This window comes from Protopterus annectens, chromosome 5.part1, assembly GCF_019279795.1.
Source record: "Protopterus annectens isolate FY-2018-M chromosome 5.part1, PAN1.0, whole genome shotgun sequence".
NCBI lineage: Eukaryota > Metazoa > Chordata > Ceratodontiformes > Protopteridae > Protopterus > Protopterus annectens.
Window position 1 is genome coordinate 86,818,093 of NC_056736.1, and position 23,235 is coordinate 86,841,327.

Below are 23,235 nucleotides of genomic sequence, written 5' to 3' on the forward strand. Positions count from 1 at the left end.
GGCAAATATTGCAAAGTCAAGATGGGCCATGCTGATAGACTCCTACCCAAGAAGACTGAATGCTGTAATTAAATCAAAAGGTGCTTCAACAAACTATTAGTTTAAGGGTGTGCACACTTAGGCAACCAGCTTATTGTACATTTTTTATTTTTTGTATTTTTCCTCTAACAGATTTGTTTTTCAATTGAATTATACAGGTTATAGGTCACATTAAAGGTGGGAAAAGTTTTGAAATGCTTTATTGTGGTCTCATTTTTATATATACATACATATATATACACACACACACACACGCACATATATATTACTGCAATATATATAATATATTTGCAACTGACATTACACAAACAGTGTTTCTAAGTCTTTTTGTGAATTCTGTTAGTTTTGTGAAATCTTTTTATTTATTTATTTTTTTTTGGGGTCTGCAGTAGTGTCTGTGTGCCAAATCAAGAATGCAAAGTAGCCATCATTAACTGCTAAAAAACATTCACATTTTGTTTCTCCTGCAGAAAATCATGCATGATGCAGTTGGGTTCAGAAGCATTGCAACTGGTAAAAATTACACAATGGAGTGGTACGAACTCTTCCAGCTTGGCAATTGCACATTCCCTCATATTAGACCCGAGCTAGATGCTCCTTTTTGGTGTAATCAGGGTGCTGCCTGCTTCTTTGAAGGCATAGATGATCTACACTGGAAAGAAAATGGAACATTGGTGAAAGTGGCAGAAATGAATGGTAGGTCGCAGAAAATGTGCTGATGAACTGTATATAAATGTCTACGTTGAATATAATTACTTTGTAATGATGTTGTAACCACTATCATACAGGGGCTTCTAAGACCTGTTCTGAAGTTTGAAAGCAGAAGAAGCTGGCATAAAGCCTGAACTTAAGAGATTTTCCCTTCAAAGGGGAATTTAAAACCTATTTTTTTTGAGTTTAAACCCATCTTTATTGCTGAGAGGACTCCATTGTATTGCTGTGTGATGCTTCATTCTGTGATACCCACTTTATCCTAAGGGTCTCAGGTGAGCCAGAGCTTGTCCTTACAAGGTGTGGACACAAGGCAGAGTACCACTTTTGGACTAGACTCCAGTCCATCGCAGGACACACACTGCACACCTACCTACAAGAAGTTTATAGGAAAGTAGTTCATAAAATGGTATGTCAAATCCCCATGCAGACACAGAGAGGACACGCACAACATACATTCAGCTGGAAACTGAACCAGACAACCAAGAACAGTGAGGCAGCAATGCTAACTGCTGTTAATGTATGATAAATGCATTGAATTATTAAACTGTTTTCATACTGATTTTAAGGGCAGAGTATCCGTGTCATTAAAATCTAAAGCAAATGCAGACCCGAATAACTGTTTCTTTATGAATTAAAGCGCACTCTGGTGATTTTTAATTGTCATCGGTACACATGTAAAAATTGCTTCAGCTATTACTCTTCTTGCTGAATATAATCTCTGTCTGTAGGAACACATGTATCAGACACCTTGATACTGAGTTTGTTTCACTGTTCAGGAGGAGAACTTGATCTAGTAGCAACTGTGCATCTCCTTCTCTACCATTGTGATTAAAGCATTCCACTTTATATATGTTTGCATTCATTTCCAGTTAGATGGCAGTATTTCCTAGTAAATCTGTTGAGTGGTTTGTTCAGACATATAAGGTGATAGTTAATGGAAATCCATATTAACCACTGGTAATAACAGGTGACATCCTTTAAGTATCTGTACTTGGAGAAATGTAAAACAATGCACTCCAGCTAAACATCCTACTATTCTGTACATTATATTCACACAGGAACACTTCTGACCATTTGGAATAAAGATTTGGCAGAGTTTGCACTACAAACTTTATTTTTTAACCATTCTCCTCCAAAGAACGACAGACCTTTGCTTATTGTTTGGCTGTCCAGAGTAATGATGCAAGTTAGGGCTGATTAAATATTTTACAGGACCAACGCAAATTTTACAGCTGAATATTTTGAGCTTTCAGAGAACACAAGCCTTTCTGCTGCTAACAGTTTGCTAATGCTGTTTACATTGTAGCATTATATAAAGTGAGAAGGAAGAATGTATTATCTCCCCATAAAGCTACCAGATTTTTTATTCATGTTTTTGGTCTTTTCGTAGTAAAACTTTGAGGATTGCAATCATTAAGCAATGACAGACATTTGAGTTTCAGACTTCATAGCCGTCAGAAAGTGCATGCTAATGCAAGCCTGTTAATGTGATGTTGTCCTATCTCGCCTTCATTCTTCACGGGTTGGTTCAGAACAAATCCTCGGTTCCGACTCAGCCATATGCAAAAGCTTGAGGTCTTCCACAGGCTCGTGGCTGTATCCCTATCCCATCATGCGCTAGGAAAGTTCCCCAGATCTCATTTGCCACTAAACAGATCGGGTTCTTCCATTTTCGCTTTGACTAAGTTGGAAAATTTTTTTTACTTATTATTAATATACTTGGCGTTTTGGCTGTTTAAAATGTTAACAATTAGTGTTTTAGTAGTTATCTAGTTAGTTTAAAGAGTTTGCTCTTCTGCTTTGCTTCCGGCCATCGTTTTTCTTTGCTAGGCCTGTGTTGCTCCCGTTACTTCTTCCTAACCTAAACCAGCAGCTCATTTGAGTTAGAGGGCTACCGCTGCCCATATAAGTTAGAGGGCTACCTTTCTTCCTCCCCCCTCTCTTTTGACTAGGCAGCTTTGTTTTCAGTTAGAGAACTGCCACCCCTTCCCCTTCTTCTATTGTAATTGTTACAGTTATTTCTTCTTGTTGTTGTTGTCAAAAAAAGGGTTTGATATATATATATATATATATATATATATATATATATATATATATATATATATATGTATGTATGTATATATATATATATATATATATATATATATATATATATATATATAGTAAAATGATAGCTTTGGTTTGTGTACTAGACTGTTTACTTTGTACACTTTTCTTATACTTGTTGTCTGTTAGCATACTGATTATGTCTAAGCAACATAAGGAAAGCAAACCCTCTGGGTTCAAAAAGTGTGTGAAGTGTAACCAGAAAATGTCCATCACAGATGGGCACACTATTTGTGTATACTGTCTTGGAGCTTTGCATCTGCAAGAATCCTTTTGCCACTCTTTCAGTTCTAGAGTGCTGCTTGAAAGGAAGAACAAACCTATAGTGAGAGGTTTACTGAAGTCCCCCTTCACTGAAGTGTTAGAAGATCAAGGCACTTCAAATTGAACAAGTCTCCTTCATCGAAATCTGACAAATCTGGAAAAAGGTCATCTTCTGGCTAATCAGAGCCAGCAAAAAAGCTGACCAAAGTTGCATCTCCAGACCCAAAGATTGCTGTTCCCAGAAAATCTCTGTCATTGGCTCCTTCAGTATCGGTGCTGATAGAGTTTGAATTATGGAGCTGGTCCTCAGAATTGGTACCAGTCTCCCCTACTTTAAGATCACTTCTACTACAACTGGTTAGATCTCCTGCCCCCTCCTCTCAGTCCTCCAGGAGTCTTACTGATGATGATGTGGATGGGGTGGTGTGCAGACTTTTAAGGACGCCGATGCTGGCCAAACCGCTATCGGCTCCAACCTTGAGGGTTTCAGAGGCGACCAGGACCTCCCCTTCGACATCGATTCCTCCTCCGAGCCGACCTGACCTCGGATCTGGAATGTCTGGAACCTATCATAGTGGAACCTTCGGTGCCAAGACCTATTCTGGGATCTTTAGGCCCATCTGCTCCAACATCCTTGGTTCCTTCTGAACTCGAGGAGTCTAGGACCCGATGCTCTCCAGTCAAGTCCGGGGAGGAGAGTCGGTTCGGACATTTGTCGGATACAAACTTGCCTCTTAGGGCTTTGGCGTGGGTGAGCTCGGCTCCTATAGCGGCCTTGGAGCCAGCCCCCTTGGTTCTGGGGATGACTTCTGGCTCTTCGGAGCCAGGGGTGTCATCGGATCGGGGAGGGGGGCTTTCGAGGTGATGACAAGAGTGCTGTCTCCACAGACAGCTCCACTCTTGGATCCTGACATTCTTCCCCCAAAGGCATTGGCGTCTGTCTCGGCACCACACCATCCACAAACACGCGGAGACCCTAGGCCTCCAGATGCCCCATCGGGTGAACCTCTCTCTTCCGAAACCTCTCCAGAATACCCTTCTGAAGTGGTCCCTCATAAGAGATCTTGCAAGAGGAAACATTTAGACTCCCCAGAGGAGTCGGTAATTTCTGATACAGACTTCGATGAGTCAGAAGGGTCCCCATGGTTGCCCTCTGAAGATGTCTCCTTTGCTGACATCCTAGAAATCCTTAAACAGAGAGGCGGTTGAAAGGCCATCAACCCTTCTGAGGAGGCATCTGTATACCTGAAGGCTTTTCCGTCTCCCCCTTCTGCCACTTTGGGTGTCTCCACCTTTCGACAAGCTCATGCAATTAGTCAGTTGAAAAGTGTGGGAGTCTCCAGACTCAGTAGAACCTGTTCCTCAGAGGCCAAACAAATTTATTACTGCACCTACAGACAGGGAGTTTCTTACTAAGGGTATTCTAGTGGATGGTATTGTGGTGGCAGCCACCAAAAAGGAACTTTCAGAGACATCCTCGTCTGTCCATCCACCGAACAAGGAGTCTCTTACAATGGACAGATACGGAAAGCGCATGTTCTCTACAGCGACTTTTGCACTCAGATCGCTGAATTACCTAACACATTTTACTAGGCTACAAAGAGATCTCCTAAAGGGGTTAAGATACTCTAAAAGGTTCAGTAGCTGCAGGGGTATCAGCCAAGGTTTCCTCTCAGCTTTCCACCTTAAACTCCTCCATGACGCTTATTTCTTATGCAGCAGATGAAGGGAGCAGGGCAGTGGGTTCAGGAATTTCCCCGAGGAGACATTCCTAGATGTGCTTATGTGACTTTGGGGAACCCTTTAAGTCTACTTTTGTTAATGCCCCCATCGATGACTCATTCCTCTTCGGGCCAAAAGTTAAGGACACACTCACAAGGTGTGAGCAAGAAGGAAAAAACATTTCTGCCATAGGATTCCATTTTTCCCTACCTTCTAGACCTTACCCAAAAGGTCAGAAGGGAGGAAAGATGTGGTTCCAAAAATTCCAGTGAGTTTTTCAGGGCAAACTTGGTGACTATTCCCCCAGGGGCAGCGGGGGAAGTAGTAATGGGAGATGCTGCCCACTGGGCAGAGGAGGCCCACAAAATCAGGGTGACAGAGATTAATTTCATGGTAAGCCCTTTCAGCACTCTTGAAGGGAGACCAGTCTGTCCATCTCTGGAGGCAGTCAGGGGTTGCTTATCTTTGTACCAAGAAGCCTGTCTGGAAATAACAAAAGACAAGTGGTTACAAAGTATCATATCCAGAGGCTACTCTGTACCCCTCTCCCTTCCCGTCCCAAACATAAAAAACACCCCGAACATTCCACCCAGTCAGAGGGAACAGGCAACTCTAGAAATTCAAAAGTTGCTAAAGAGTCATCCAAAGTGTCCCTGCAGACCAAATAGGATTCGGAACTTACTCAACGTTCTTTTTAGTGCCAAAGAGAACAGAGAACTGGAGGCCCATTTTGGATCTCAGCAGATTAAATGAATCAGTAAGAAAGACAAAGTTCCGGATGGTAACACTGCAGTTGATTTTTCTCTTTCTGGGAAAAGATAATTGGATGTGCTCTATAGATCTTCAGGATGCGTACTACCACATAAAGATGGACAGGCCATCCAGGAGTCATCTGCACTTTCGGCTGGGAGCCAGTCATTACCAATATCGGGCTATGCCCTTTGTTCTCACTACAGCCCCCAGAGTGTTCACCAAGTATATGGCAGTGGTCATGGCTCACTTGAGACTTCTAGGATTCCGAGTGTTTCCGTATATAGACAACTGGCTCCTAACAGCCACCACCAAGCATCTACTACTAAAAACAAGAGACACCACATCACTTCTCTGCTCTCACCTAGGAATCATGTTACATTACAAAAAATCTGCCTTGTTGCCATCTCAACGTATTGTTTTTATAGGGGCATATTTAGACACGACAAAAATGATGGCAAAACGTCCTTCAAAATGAGTTTTAGTTCTGCGACATCAAGTCTTAAACCTTCTTTCCAAGAGAAGAGTACAGGCAAGAACAGTTCTGAAAGTCTTTGGAACCATGACAGCAGCGATAAACTTAGTTCCATTAGCACACATGCACATGAGAATCCTGCAGTGGCTACTGTTCACTCAGTGGTCATTGCAGAAACTACCCATGTCTCACCAAATTCTGATAACAGAGTCCTGCGAAAAAGACCTTTGCTGATGGCTTCACTCCACTCACATGACATCAGGTTGACCCTTTGTCCTTTCACAGCCTTTAGCCATAGTAACCATGGGCACCTCCCAAATGAGGGGGCATTATCTGGGAAGGACAGTCCAAGGCACTTGGCAGGATCATGAGGCCCATTTGCACATCAGTGTCCTAGAGATGAGAGCAGTGCTTTTGGTGTTGCAAGCACTTCAAGACTCTCTTCCACTGGAAACTATTGCAATACAGACAGACAACATGTCAGTTGTCTGGTACATAAACAAACAAGGAGGAACCAGGTCCTACCCTCCTTTTTCGAGAGACCCTAAGAGTATGGCAGTGGGTGACCTCCTCCCAACACTTTCTGATAGCAATGCACATCCCAGGGAAATCCAGCACGATAGCAGACAAACTCAGCAGAGCGATTCTGATGTCTCAAGAGTAGTCCCTAAAACAAGAAATAGCGGAGAGGATTTCCCACAAATGGGGCCAGCCTTGCTGCGACCTTTTTGCCACATTCATGAATGCAGAAGCTATTTTGCCCTGATCCTCCCTCCAGGGGAGTCACCAAGGGATGCACTTGTACACGATTGTCCCCCAGGTCTCCTTTACACCTTCCCCTCCTTTTCCCTTGATACTCATACTTCTTCAGAAAGCCAGCTCATTGGGAAGCAGTCTGATTCTCGTCGCCCCATACTGGCCTCATCAAATTTGGTTCCCCTTCCTTTGGCCTCATATCCTGAAAGAGCTGTGGGTTCTGGACCCAGTTCCAGACCTTCTGACTCATACGTTGGGAACACTCCACCCCTGTCTTCAAACCCTCAAATGGAGAGCTTGGCTGCTCCAATTCCAAATATAGCCAGGTTCCCTAACCTTTCTCCTTCTGTGAAGCATATCTTGATCTCATCTCATAAGGCTTCAATGAGAAAACTATACAGGAGCAAATGGAAAAGATTTTCTTCCTGGGCATTAAGTAGTCACATTGATCCTTTTTCTGCCCCTATAGGTTCTATTCTTGAATTTCTAACAAAGCTATTTTATGAAGGTGCAGCTGCAGCTACCATTCGAGTCCAGTTAGCAGCGGTATCCAATTTTCATATAAATGATTTAGCCCCAAATCTGTCTCACAGACTCTGCAAATCCTTCCTGAAGGACACTTTTCTGTTAAGACCACCCATTAAGACCTCTCTACCACCATGGGACCTAAACTTTATTTTGTCCTGTTTGATTCTTCCTCCCTTTGAACCTGCATCATCCTGTGGTCTAAAGTTCTTGACATGGAAAACAATTATTTTGATTGCCATCACATCTGCTAGAAGGGTTTTAGAGCTGCAAGCATTATCGATATAGCCCCTCTACATGCTTTTCCACAAAGACAAAGTATCCCTTCAAACAAACCCATCCTTCCTACCAAAAGTATGCTCAGAGTCTAATTTAAATCAGTCCATAGATCTACCAAAGTTTTTTTTCCCCAACTAGGACAACAAGGCAGAATATATGCTACACCAACTGGGTGTACATAGACAATTATGCTCCTACTTTACATAGGACAATGGACTTAGAAAATCTGACCAATTATTTGTTTTCTTTTCAGAAGCTAAGAAAGATGCTGCTGTATCTAAGATCACACTTTCAAAATGGCTGTCAGATTGTATTACTTTTACATACAAATCTAACTTCCCGGCAAAGTCAAGGGTTATTCTGTGAGAGCCATAGTAGCTTCTTCTGCTTTTCATGCTAGAGTACCAATTGATGCCATTTGTGCTGCTGCAACATGGTCAAGGCCTCATACCTTTATCACTCATTACAAAGTAGATTTGGCCTCCAGGAACAAGGCCTTGCCTCTTTTTTTGTCCACTGTTCTGAAGAATATTCTCCCGTGAGCCGCCCGAGAAATATGGTGCTAGGGACGCTGTCCCAACCAGTGAAGAATGAAGGAGAGATGGGACATCACATAAAGAAGTTATGTACTCAATTATAACTTTCCATTTGTGATGTGAATCTCACCTTCATTCTTACATCCCACCTTCCTTCTCCCAGCCTTTGTCTCCTGGAGGACTGAGCGGTTACCTGGCAAGTAATGTTCTCTGACCTTCTTTATTTTTCTGTAAAGTGTTGAAATAGTCCATTGGGTAACTGTTGTTATCAGCAAAGAAGATCTGGGGAGCTTTTCTAGGGCATGATGGGATAGGGATACAGCAACGAGCCAGTGGAAGACTTCAAGCTTTTGTATATGGCCGAGGGTCAGAACCAACCAGTGAAGAATGAAGGCAAGATGGACAACACACATGGAATGTTATGGTGAGTACATAACTTCTTTTTCTGTCAACTTTTTAAGTTTATAATAGCAATTTTTAAAATCTTTCCCTGTTTTTGGGCAGTTGTTCCCCATTTTTTTTTTTTTTGGCTTTGTCCATGATTCTGGCAGAAAGAGATTAAGAGCTATGGCTAAAGTATAGAAAACACTAGTAAAATAATGGCTAGTTGCATAAGTCAGGTGTTGCATAGTGAAAGTATTGTTAATAAAATTAGACAGCATCACACTGAATCTAGTAAAAACAAAATCTAAACCGTCAGTAAACTTTTCCCGACAAAGCTGACTTCACCAATGAAGTATTTGAAGCCTAGTTTGTTTGTGAAAGCTTATTGACAGATATTAGATTATTTTTACTAGATTTACTGTACCATTTTCTGTTTTAATGGACTAAGGGATGCTGTTGGAAACTAGAGGAAAGCCATCAATGGACGTGAATGACTAGACAGACCCTTCTTACCTTTCCCTTGGGAAGATGTGCCCCATATGCGATCCCTGATAGAATCTGCTGGGAAGGTTTTGTGCCCTATGTATAACCCAAGTGTGGACCTCAGATGGGGATGGAAGGCATCTGCCAACAGGGGGGCAGAGTTTTGGGTTAAAAATCACAGAAGTGAGTGGCAGAACCCTCTCACAACCCCATTGTGTGCCAACTGTTTTTGGCTTTGAGCAAACCCCAGATGCCTGGATGCTGGCCATACTACTGCTATGCTGTTACCCCATTATGAGGACTGTACTAGTTGTGCAGTAGTCCAGATGAGACTTTATCATCATCATCGTCCCACATAATGGTATCTCTTTATGCTTAACCACTGCAACTACAAAAACAATAAGTTATCTAGACTATTTGAAATGGGCTTAGCTGATGTAAATGGTCATCAGCAATTTTACCTAAAGCTCCCTTCCTTGTATATATATTTGTAAACTACTTAATGTATATGCCTTTCTGTCTCTCTCTCTCTCTCTGCTTCTAATCTGTAAAGATATACTTATCATTCCAGTCCCAAAGACAGAGAGCCATGCAGCAGCTATGAGCTAGTCTGTTTCCTTTATGGCCACATCGCTTGAGTGCTTAGTTTGAAGCAATCAACTAATATCCCTAAGTAAATACAGTGTAGTAATATATTAACAGCATTTTTTCAGGCCCATTTATAGTACCATGATCTGATGATTATAGACTCATTGGTACAGTATTTATAGACCTGAAAGAAGCCTTTTTAGCACTGGTCAAGCCTTGCTGTGTAACACTGTACTTTGCCTAGCTGCAGCTTGGTTCAAATATTACCTACAAAACAGAATTTGATACATAAACTTATACAGTGTATTCTCAAGTGCAGGTCTGTTTTCCTGCAGAGTATGTCAATAGATGAATACTAGGCCCGTTTATGTGCACATGGTTCATAAAAAGTCTAACATCAGACGTGGATAAAACTCATTGCTGCTTTCTGCAAATAATTTAGTCCGTTTAGGAAGTTTTGCAGTAGAAAAGATTTGACTACCTCATATACGTATATACTGTGTTTTAACCATGTCTGTGTGCAATAATAACCATTCTTACAAGTATTAGCTCCCATGGGTCACTAATATGTTTACGTTATGGGCAACTGTTTCACCATGTAAACAGCTGAATGCTTGAATTACATCTCCCCACTTATTCTATAACAGATGGAATATAAATGTAATGCTTCCAGACATTTAGTACAGGCTGGGGTGCACACAGTACTAACTTTCCTAATGAACATGCATTAGATTTCGTGCCAATATATAACTGAATTCCATACATCGCTTCTAGCTGTGGGTTATTCATAATAATATATGCATAGAAGTTTTCTTCTCCTGTATTTTATACTATAATCTTTGGTTTCTGTTAAAGGATAAAGATTACAGAAAACATCTAATGCTGTTAACCCTGCTCATGAATTTGTATCAGTTCAAGGATACATACCTTAGTGTCTGTATATGAATAGCAGTATAGTTTTGCATTCAATAATTGTTCAAACTAGTGCTTTATACAAGGTACACATAACAGGAGCAGCCCTTTAGCCATTCTTTTCTCCTGTAGTATTGGTTTGTGCAAGTCAAATGCTGAAACAAACAATTGTGTTCCTGGAGCCAGTCTGCAAGCAGCCTTTAATACTTTGCATATCACCAGAAAGAGATGTAGAAGTACTACTGTGGGAACCATTGCATGAGTAAGATGTTAGCTCGAGGAACAACAGTTAAGGCTTTCATTATAAACTTTTGAATGAAGCGACTAAATCCAATTAGGGTTCTCTTGATCCAGCACATAATCCTAAGGGCTATAATGCCATTAAGGCATTATAGCCCTTGTATATGGTGAAGTGAACATTTTAATTGTCTGTAGTTATTACCAACTGTTTGGCAGGATTATTCAGACACCGAATACATCTTTTTTTTCAGCAAAGGATGTAGACCTAAAAGTCTTACAAACAGCTTACCCTTGCTGACTATTCTGAAGATTTCTTTTAAAGCAGTGCGTATAAGTTTTTAACCATTACTGAACCAACTAATGAGCAACAGCTCTTACTGATATTACAGCAGCTGACATCTTGACTGGGGTCTCAGTGGAGTTGGAGGAGGTGTATCTGCTTGAACTGTGTCAGCAGTTATGTACAAAGTGTGGAGCAAAAGAGACAATTACCCTGGGCATTCTCTTGTGCAGAGGGTGTAATATGTGCTAAATTAATTAAAAAAAATATGTATAATTATATATTTTTTTATTTATTTTCCCTTAAGGGTACCAGGAGAAATGACAAAAACATCCTACACATCCAAGAAACCCAGGGTACCTCCTGCTCCCTTTCCTCATCGTCTTGCTTTGGTGTCACCTCATCCCTATGTTTATATATGGGGTGAACCACTAGCACCACCTCAAAGACTTCTGATTGGATGGGCAAGTGGAGGGGGTGATACAGAGATAGCACTTAACAGGGCTTTATCTTTGGGGCCCACAGTGAACAAAATGAATATTATTTCATTTGTTTTGGTTAATTGCCAACTGTGGGTGTGCTATCTAGAAGAAAGTTTAATTTCTTTTTGAAACTTGAAAGGATTCATGTAGTGACTGTATTCTGCTTTATAATCAGAGCAGTGAGTGAAATAGAGGACAACCTGGGACTTGAGCCTTTTTTTTTTTTCTTTTTCTTTTTTTAACCTGGAGCCTGAGCTCAAGGCTGGAATGACCAGAACTGGAAGAAGGACAACTTTACTGGACAAGGAAGGAGTAAGAGTGTGTGGGTGATGCAATAAAAAATTTAATGAATGTTTGTATACTGTATTGTCAGTCTAATTGGACAAAGGGCAAAAAATAGGGAGAGAATTTAAATATTCTGTTATAAACTTAGAAAGTTGCTAAGTAACAGGTCAGGTTTTATATTAGCATGCATTTTCTGATGGAGGAAGTCTGAAACTCAAATGTCGGACATTATTTAATAACTTCAGTCAATAATGGGGGTGGGACTTCCAAGATGACTGCACAAGATGACTGCACACTGAGTAACAACTTCATTCTGTCTCTCCCGGTCTGAAAACAGAAACTTAGCAGAGAAAGCCAGTGGACCTAGATTTCTGGGTAAATTTCAGTAACTGACTAGATGCCAGGAAAAAAGAAATGTAAAGGACTTGGAGGAAAATCGGCTACAAATGTTGAGGAAAAACACAGACTGGGAAAAGTACTGCAATTGTTCAGAAAGAAGCAGTGAAGTTCCAGACATGACTTCCAGTAACCTAGAGGAAAGTGTAAAGCAGCTGCACACAGACCTGGTTAAAGTAAACAAAACACTGATGGAGTATATCAACACAAACAATAAAAAGCTGGAAAAAGTGGAAGAAACTTTGAACAGATCTTCAGATAAGGTGACAGAACTGCAAAACTCAGAGGATGAAATGAAGAAAATGCTGGCTGAATATGAGGCTGTACAAGAACAGATGTTTCAAAAAAATAATAGAATTAGAGGACAGAGTAAGTAGGGAAAACCTTAGGATTTTCTGTTATACCAGCGAAGCTGAAAGGAACAGACTGTATTAATTTTATGAAAGTACAAATAAGCAACTGGGCCGGTATTCCATAACAAGAACTGTTAATTGAAAGGGCAGTTCATGTGTACACTCCAAACCTAGCTAACTTTTAATAGTAAAAATGCAATATTACCAACAGGAGTTGATTCAGACAAAACTATGGTTGAAGGACAAAGTACTAAAAGTGGGAGGCAGCAGAGTGTTTGTGGAAAATGACTACTCATTGCACACCAGGCAGAAGAGGAATACATTTTTCCATTATATAGTGTATGCTGGGAAGCAAGCTGAGATTCAAACTGTTGTAGCCAGCTATCCTCAAAATATTTTTCCCTGGAGGAACAAAAACATTTTTGATGAAGTACATGCTGAGGAAGAAAAAACAAAAGTTTGTCCAACAAAAAGTGAGCTGTGAAAAAGGAGATTCTGCTTCTTGTTCTTCTAGTAATAAAGACCACAGAAAGACTGTGCCAGTGAAACCTTTCCCAGTGTTTCAACAGAAAATGATTGAGAAAGTGAAAAAAGCACAGAAGTTGACTAGATGAATTGAGAGTGCACTGGAGATAAAGCAGAGACAGGGTTTGGGAGATGGAGATGAATAGGAATAGAACAAAAGAATCTGGAAATATTGGACTTTCTTGGACGTTGTTAAACTTGTAGGGGACTCTAAAGCATATGCCCTACTTCATGTCATTAACATTTGGAGACTAAAATCAGTAACCTGGAAATTGACAAATGTGAGATTACAAAGCAATAATATTTGTGATACAGCTCAGAACAAGAAAATCTGGAAATATTGGACTTGTTTGGGCATTATTAAACTTGTATGACATGAAGTAGGGGACTCTAAAGCATATACCCTACTTCATGTCATAATGTTCGGAAAAATACTTACGAGAGGGGAAGAGGAGAAGGGGGGGTTAACTTGTAAGTAAAAACATTTTTTTCTTATCAGTATTACTTAAGTGGTGCATGGTTTTCTCTGCATGTTATAAAGTAAAGTTTTTTCAGTTATTGTTAAGTGTAATGGGGATGCTCATGTAAATCAGTGCTTCTGTTTATTCTTTTTGTTTCTTTCTCCCTTCTTCTCTCTTTCTCCTTGTAGGGACTGCAATGTAAAAAAGAGGATCTGGTTAAAAGAGTATGACAAAAGAAAAAGTGTGCTTTTTCTCATTCATGCATAGTGGAACGACTTTGTTAGCTTTATATAGTAATAAGTTTTGACAGAAAGCAAGTAAATGAAAAAGAATATTGATTATTATAAGCTGCTGTTTTCTAGTAAACAGACCTGTATCTGGTTCTTAAGTCACTAGCAAACAATCTGATAAAGAGTAATGGCTTGGAAAAAAATGTTTTCTGAAACCATTCAAGTGTTTCCCAGCTGGGAGAGCTATAAAGATAAGGCAAAACCAGGCAGCACTTAATAAAATCACAGGTTCTACTATGCGTCTTAGCATGGATAAGCTTTCTTTCTGTTTAGCTCGAGTCTGTCTGTGTGGCTGTCAGTTTGGAACTTATGTTCCTATTAAGGAGCTACAACTTCAATATTTGAAGATGCACTTAATTTTGTGTATTATTGTTAAGTTAGTAGGTTTTATGAGGGTATTGTGTGTGTGTGTGTGTGTGTGTGTGTTTATTTGAGGGTTTTCAATAAAACAAAAAGTTCTGCAAGATGTGACATAGGCTCAAATGGAGATGACAAAAAACAGTTTTATAAAAGATTAACCCACCAAACAGTGCATGCTTGTAACACAAAAACTGGAACTAGACACTAGTTGTTATACATCAAACATGAGAATAATAATCCCTCAAGAATATGATTCTTTTTATAAACTCTTTAAACATTAATGGTATCACAGATAAATCCAAAATAGAAAGAGTAGTGAACTGTATTAAAAATGTAGAGTGCAAATAGCTATGCTACAGGAAACACACTTGTAAAGAAATGAACATGTGAATTTGATAAAGAAAGGTTTTCAGGATGGTTATTCAGCAGAATACCTGTGGCAAATGAAGAGAGGAGTACATAATTGCAAGAGGAGCTCCAATAGCAATATAAGAGGAAAAAAGACAATAATGGTAGATTTGTAGTACTAAGGGGCTACTGGCAAGGGAGGAGGATTACACTGGCATAGGTTCATAGGTTAGTACTAAGCTAACTACCCTTGCGAGCCATTTTAAGCCTAGCCAATTATCCCTTGTGAGACTCAAACCCTGCACCTTGTGTTTGTAAGGCAAACACCTAAACCATTAGGCCACCCTCCCAACTCCCTATTTATAATCCACTGAAAACTGCTATAATAGAGCTAAGGAAAATACTGGACAAAATAATCAGCTTTCAACAAGGAATATTACTTATAGGTGGGGACTGGAATTTGATTTGCAACAGAGAAGATGTGTCAGGGGGGCCAGGAAAGGGAAATATAATAAAGGAGGGTAGTTTTTTTTAAAGAAGTTTATGAAAATGTTTGACATGGAAGATACAAATTCAGTATTGGGAATTTGGAGTGAATTTACATATTATTCCCCAAGATACAAAAACAGAGCTAGGCTAGACAGAATTTACATTTCACAGGAACATGTGTATTTAATCGAAGGTTTTGATACACACCCAATAACTGTTTCAGATCATGCACCAATAATGACTAAAATAAAAACACAGGGTAATGAAATAAAAATGAGACACTGGCACTTTCGCACTTATTTGTTGAAAAGAGAGGTATTTGGGAATGGGTAGTGGAAATTATTCAAGTGCTATTAGAGAAGATAGGAACTTCTGAAAATATAACTAGGGAGTCGGATAAAATTAAAATGGAATTTAAAAGTAGGGTGGAAATAAGAGGAAAGGAGATATGGTTAAGAAGTAACAAGAATTAAAAAAAGTATACAATTTATGATTATTCCAGTTTTAATTTCTCTGTGGCACACGCTGATTTATTGAGTAAGGGCCTGAGTTCCGTGCCTGCTAAAAAAATGATGTGGCAGAGATATTAATTGATCTGAAATTATTTATTAGGAAATTAAAGTTGTCACTTTGGTTTGATTCTAAGAACAGTGGTATGTACACGAAGGTGGAAAGTGTGTTTAGAAAACCAAGTGTTTTTAACCCGCCTTTAAATAATTATTAATTTATGAAAAAATGTGTGAAAAAGTAATTTGTGGAACCTTTTATAGAAAAAGTTATAGTAAAAATACGAATCTCAGTAAGGAAGAAGAGAATATTTTATTTGACTTATGTTCCAATGGTGGTATTAGAATTATGAAGCCCGATAAGGATGGCAGGATTTGCATTATGGATACAAATGATTATATCAGCAAAATGCTGGAACTGTTGTTTACAGATGCGTATAGTGAGATTTCCAGGGCTGAACTTAACATTGCATACAGTAAAATTGATGCTATGTTAAATGATATGCTTATGCAAGGACAAATAAAGGGTGATGTCTACAACTATTTAAGTAACAAATATCCAGTGGTGGTAAGTATTTTTGGAATACCAAAAATACATAAGAACCTCTATCCCCCACCATTAAGGCCAATAGTTGATGCTAGTAGAAGCAAAAAGTTTTATATAGCTAAGTATTTGGATGGCTTATTAAAATCTTCAGTGAGTAAAGTTGAGCAAATATATAGGGATTCCTGGGATATTTTAACTAGATTAACTAATATTGATTTTTTGGTGAAAGTTTGCTGGTTACCATAGATGTTCAAAATTTATATTGTTATCCCTCATAAAGATGGATTGGGATAGCTAGAATATATTTTATTTGACATAGGTGATTTGGACACAAACAATGTTAATACTATCATAACAGTAATGGATTTAGTTTTGTCAAATAATTATATTTTTTTCCAATGGCCAATTATTTAAACAACAAACTTTTTTAGCAGTGGGAACAGGGCGTGCTCCGAGTTTTGCAAATCTTGTCATGGCCTACTGGGAGAAGAATTTTATCTTCAACAGTCCCTTCAATGCTTGTTGGAATTTTTATATCAGGTTCTTGGATGCTCATGTAAATCAGTGCTTCTGTTTATTCTTTTTGTTTCTTTCTCCCTTCTCTCTTTCTCCTTGTAGGGACTGCAATGTAAAAAAAGAGGATCTGGTTAAAAGAGTATGACAAAAGAAAAAGTGTGCTTTTTCTCATTCATGCATAGTGGAACGACTGTGTTAGCTTTATATAGTAATAAGTTTGGACAGAAAGTAAGTAAATGAAAAAGAATATTGATTATTATAAGCTGCTGTTTTCTAGCAAACAGACCTGTATCTGGTTCTTAAGTCACTAGCAAACAATCTGATAAAGAGTAATGGCTTGGAGAAAATGTTTTCTGAAACCATTCAAGTGTTTCCCAGCTGGGAGAGCTATAAAGATAAGGCAAAACCAGGCAGCACTTAATAGAATCACAGGTTCTACTATGCGTCTTAGCATGGATAAGCTTTCTTTCTGTTTAGCTCGAGTCTATCTGTGTGGCTGTCAGTTTGGAACTTATGTTCCTATTAAGGAGCTACAACTTCAATATTTGAAGATGCACTTTTGTTGTATTATTAAGTTTTAGTAGGTTTATGAGTATTGTATGTGTGTGTGTGTGTGTGTGTGTTTGTTTTATTGTTTGGTTTCAAATAAAAAAAAAGCAAGCAAAGATGTAGGTGACATAAAAATGGATGAAAAAAAAACAGTTGTATAAAAGATTACCACACCACACAAACAGTGCTTGTACACAAAAAAACTACTATAGAACTGTTTTGTTATACATCAAACTTGAGAATAATAATCCCTCAAAAGAATATGATTCCTTTTATAAACTCTTTAAACATTAATGGTATCACAGATAAATCAAAATAGAAAAGAGTAGTGAACTGTATTAAAAATGTAGAGTGCAAATAGCTATGCTACAGGAAACACACTGTAAAGAAATGAACATGTGAATTTGATAAAAAGGTTTTCAGGATGGTTATTCAGCAGAATACCTGTGGCAAATGAAGAGAGGTACATAGTACAGAGGGCTCCAATAGCAATATAAGGAGGAAAAAAAGACAATAATAAGGTAGATTTGTAGTACTGAGGGGCTACTGAGGGAGGAGGATTACACTGGCATGGGTTCATAGGTTAGTACTAAGCTAACTACCCTTGCGACCATTTTAAGCCTAGCCAATTATCCCTTGTGAGACTCAAACCCTGCACCTTGTGAGCACATGAGCAAACACACAAACCGATAGGCCACCTCCCAACTCCCTATTTATATTCCACTGAAAACTGCTATAATAGAGAGCTAAGGGAAAATACTGGGCAAAAATAATCAGCTTTCAACAAGAGGAATATTACTTATAGGTGGGGACTGGAATTTGATTTACCTTAGGGAAGATGTGTCAGGGGGCAGGAAGGGAAATATAACAAGGAGGGTAGTTTTTTTAAAGAAGTTTATGAAAATGTTTGACATGGGAAGATACAAATTCAGTATTGGGAATTTGGGTGAATTTACATATTATTCCCCAAGATGGTGGAGATTTACATTTCACAGGAACATGTGTATTTGTCGAAGGTTTTGATACACACCCAATAACTGTTCCAAATCATGCACCAATAATGACTAAAATAAAACACAGGGTAATGAAATAAAAATGAGACACTGGCAAAAGCTTTCACACCTATTTGTTGAAAGAGGTATTTGGGAATGGGTAGTGGAAATTATTCAAGTGCTATTAGGGAATATAGAACTTCTGAAAATATAACTAGGGAGTCGGATAAAATTAAAATGGAATTTAAAAGTAGGGTGGAAATAAGAGGAAAGGAGATATGGTTAAGAAGTAACAAGAATTAAAAAAGTATACAATTATGATTATTCAGTTTTAATTTCTCTGGCAGCACCACGCTGATTTATTGAGTAAGGGCCTGAGTTCGTGCCTGCTAAAAATGATGTGGCAGAGATGTGTGAGTGATCCTGTGAAATTATTTATTAGGAAATTAAAGTTGTCACTTTGGTTTTGATTCTAAGAACAGTGGTAATAATGGCCTGCAGTGAAGAAGTGTGTTTAGAAAACCAAGTGTTTTAACCATACTTTAAATAATTATTAATTTATGAAAAATGTGTGAAAAAAGTAATTTAGTAGGAACCTTTTATAGAAAAAGGATTATAGTAAAATCACGAATCTCAGTAGGAAAGAAGAATATTTTATTTGACTTATGTTCCAATAATTGGTATTAGAATTATGAAGCCCGATAAGGATGGCAGGATTTGCATTATGGATACAAATGATTATATCAGCAAAATGCTGGAACTGTTGTTGTTTACAGATCTTATAGTGAGATTTCAGGGCTGAACTTAACATTACATACAGTAAAATTGATGCTATGTTAAATGACAATAACTTATGCAAGGACAAATAAAGGGTGATGTCTACAACTATTTAAGTAACAAATATCCAGTGGTGGTAAGTATTTTGGAATACAAAAATACATAAGAACATACTATCCCCCACCATTAAGGCCAATAGTTGATGCTGGTAAAACCTTAAAAAGTTTTTATATAGCTAAGTATTTGGATGGCTTATTAAAATCTTCAGTGAGTAAAGTTGAGCAAATATATAGGGATTCCTGGATATTTTAACTAGATTAACTAATATTGATTTTTGGTGAAAGTTTGCTGGTTACCATAGATGTTCAAAATTTATATTGTGTGGGTTGATTCCATGGAGAAGTTAGTTGAGTTTGTGGAACTGATAAATGGTAGTACTTCATTTTTAAAATGTACATACTCGGTAGATAAAGATAGCATAACATATTTAAACATTCAGCTAGTTAAGGATTATGTAAATAATTTTCTTTCTAATATTCATAGGACGATTGTTTTCAAATTATTATCTTCATTATGATAGTTGGCACCCATCCTTCCAAAAGAAGGCTGTGGTGAAAGGCCAATTGGTAAGACTAGCTTGGATGATCACAGATGATTTAGTGTTCCAAGAAGACATTGGTATACTACTTAGTATGTTTTTAAGGAGGGGTTATCTTTTAGACCTACTTGAAGTATGTGACAAGAGGAATAGTGTTTTTTACACACCCCTACTTCTGTGACCTAACAAGGAAACCAAAATAGATCTAGTAATAGGTTAGTAAATAAGCAGGCAGTAACCACGTGTTATGATAAAGCCTTTATTATTACATTTGGAACCAATGCCTATGAGATTGTTGATATTATTAAAAATAATTGATTATTGATTTCATCAATGACTGATTTAAATAGTGTTTTAGGTAATTCACCAAAAGTGGTGTTTAAAAAAAAAAAGTTTAAAAAAAAATGGAAGAGAAAGTGTGTAGAGTGGAGGAGGATGTTTAGATGTGTAGTATGTTGTGTAGACACTGTAGCTAGAACAATGTCGACAGATTTGACATAGGTGATTTGGACACAAACAATGTTAATACTATCATAACAGTAATGGATTTAGTTTTGTCAAATAATTATATTTTTTCCCAATGGCCAATTATTTAAACAACAAACTTTTTTAGCAGTGGGAGCAGGGCATGCTCCGAGTTATGCAAATCTTGTCATGGCCTACTGGGAGAAGAATTTTATCTTCAACAGTCCCTTCAATGCTTGTTGGAATTTTTATATCAGGTTCTTGGAAGATATTTTTATTGTGTGGGTTGATTCCATGGAGAAGTTAGTTGAGTTTGTGGAACTGATAAATGGTAGTACTTCATTTTTAAAATGTACATACTCGGTAGATAAAGATAGCAGAACATATTTAAACATTCAGCTAGCTAAGGATTATGTAAATAATTTTCTTTCTAATATTCATAGGAAGATTGTTTTCAAATTCTTATCTTCATTATGATAGTTGGCACCCATCCTTCCAAAAGAAGGCTGTGGTGAAAGGCCAATTGGTAAGACTAGCTTGGATGATCACAGATGATTTAGTGTTCCAAGAAGAAGTTAGTATACTACTTAGAATGTTTTTAAGGAGGGGTTATCTTTTAGACCTACTTGAAGTATGTGACAAGAGGAATAGTGTTTTTTACACACCCCTACTTCTGTGACCTAACAAGGAAACCAAAATAGATCTAGTAATAGATTACTAAATAAGCAGGCAGTAACCACGTGTTATGATAAAGCCTTTATTATTACATTTGGAACCAGTGCCTATGAGATTGTTGATATTATTAAAAATAATTGATTATTGATTTCATCAATGACTGATTTAAATAGTGTTTTAGGTAATTCACCAAAAGTGGTGTTTCCGAAAAACAAGTGTTTTAAAAAAATGTTGGAAAGACAAGTGTGTAGAGCAAGTGGGAATCGACCCAGGAGTATGTTTAGATGTGTACACTGTAACCAATGTCGACAGATTTTAGTATGTAATTCTTTTAACATTAACAATAAGAACTTTTTGGTGGATAAACATTTTAATTGTGATTCCAGTTGGGTAGTTTATGCCGCCATATGTAATTTGTGTAATGCATTCTGTATTGGGAAAACTTCTCATAAATTAAGAAATAGAATGTATGAACACGTTAATGATGTTATGAAAGCTAAAACATGTAACACACTTTATAGACATATATATACGTGCCCCTGGCCGTACATTTTATTTTGTTGTATTAGATCATATCATTAAAGATCCTAGAGGCTTTATATTAGATGAGCACTTATACAAAAGAGAATTAATGTGGATTCTCAGACTTAATGTTACAGATCCCCCCCCCCAGCCTTAATGATGCTTGTTCCATTGTACCACTATTGAAGCTGAAGACTTTAGATGGTTGATTTTTAAAAATAGACTGCTATTTGTTTTGTGTGTATTCAAGTGGATTGCTGGTTATCCACCCGTTTCTCTGGTTCTTCCTTCTACTGTTTTTGGTGTTTGGTTGGACTGGTTATAAGTAGCAAGAATTATTTAAGAGGGACTGACAAATATTCAAGTATTGCAAAATAGGGGGAATCTCACAGAACAAGAAGAGGAGCAACTACAGAATGCGAAAAAGAAAATAAGGGACTACCTTGATAATATGCATGAGTTTAGAAAGATTGCTGTTAAACAACTGATCTGAAGTAGGAACTTCATTTGTCAGCAACCTTTGGGTATCGGATCCGATCTTGGATCCGAGCCGGCAACTTATTTCACAGCTAATAGATCCGAGCTCCTAGCTCCTCCCCTTACCCATAATCCCCTGCTAACCCTGACTGACCCCAGATCTAGTTTGCCTCGCTTAGACTCAGCAGCTAGGTTACGAGCTCCTGCTCAGATAAGTGTTTTTTATTACCTATTACCTATAAATCTCCCTAAAGTGTGTGTGGTTAGGTTCCGTAGTGTTAAATATCCTATATTTAATTGTTTTTTAGTAGTAGAATTTTGTTCCACCCTCCCCACCCTTCTGGTTCTGAAGTAGTGTGTGAACAGCGGTACTTGTAAGTTGGGGCCTTACGTGGTGAGCAAGTGTTTATTTTAAGTAGTCATGTCTGAGGGGCCCCAAAGTTGATTTTTCTCAAAGTGCACCGAGTGTGGCCATAAGCTCTTCCCCCGGCGGATGGCCACACTCAGTGTCAAACTGCCTTGGGGTTGAACACTCTATCCTCTGGTTGCGCTGCTTCAACCCCGGGCAGCCTGAAGGATCCCGAGGTCGAAGCTGATCCTAGCGGGACTTTCCCCCCGGATTCGGCTTCGGCCTCCGGTACTTCTGTGGCCTCCTCCCAGGCTCTGGTGGCGGCCACTCCTGCCTCTCTCCCCCGGCCGGGACTCAAACTCCCACTTCTGTGCCAGAGAAGGGGGAGGCCAGGAAGGAAAAGAAGAGGGAGAAGCACCACAAGCGGAGGGCCAAGGCCTCCTCGTCGGCCCCCCCAGCTAAGCGGGCTTCTCCCTCTAGGTCTTCCAGATCTAGGTCTCCTCCTTCTCGGACCCAGTCTCCATGCTTCTCACCAGGTCCCGAGGAGGGGAGACCCGATCTCCGTCGAGGCCATCAAGGCGGCACTCCCGGCCAGCCTTGGTGGCCTCATCGAGATCAACATGCAGCCTGTCGGAAGCCGATTTGGACCGGGTGATGAGAAGGTTCATCCAGGCCCAAATGCAGATGGGAGTGCTCTTGCCTCCCCCCCCCCCCTCCGGGGGGGAGCTCAACACCCTATTTTGCCCCGATAGCTCATTCTCCGACCCGCTTCCTGGGTTTGGAGCATTCGGAGCCGGGCAGCGTCGGATCCAGGGTTGGGTCGGCGCCGACAGTATTGGGTACTTCGGCGCTGACTCTTCCCTCGAGCTTGCCGGATCCATCCTTGTCAGATCCGAGCTCTCGGAGCCGTGCTTTGAGCTTTGGATCCGGGGTGTTTAGTGTGCCTTCGGCTCCGTCCAGGTCGGAGCACACTGGCCTCGGATCCGATGAAAGTCACCGGCGCCGCTCCGATCTGCCTCTTCGGATCCGGGCGAGGGTCGGCTCACGAATCCCACTGAGAGCCACTTCCTCCCTTGGCATTTCCGGAAGGTGGGTGGAGAGGGCACTGTTGAGGCATCCAGGCCCCTGCTGGGCTCCATCCCACACTCCCTCCTCGCTTTGGGTCAGGCTTTCCGTCACTTTCGGCCTCAGGGACAGCCTACTTGACGTCTTCAGGTCGC

General features: G+C 39.3%; 1 protein-coding gene across 1 annotated transcript in view; it reads left to right on the top strand.

Moving 5' to 3' along the window:
- CLN5 (CLN5 intracellular trafficking protein) overlaps positions 1–23,235 on the top strand; it is a 220,823-nt gene that overhangs the window by 128,750 nt on the left and 68,838 nt on the right. The window contains exon 3 of the mRNA XM_044072902.1: positions 510–735. Within this exon, the coding sequence (XP_043928837.1) occupies positions 510–735 (226 nt within the window). The remainder of the gene's footprint in view (positions 1–509; positions 736–23,235) is intronic.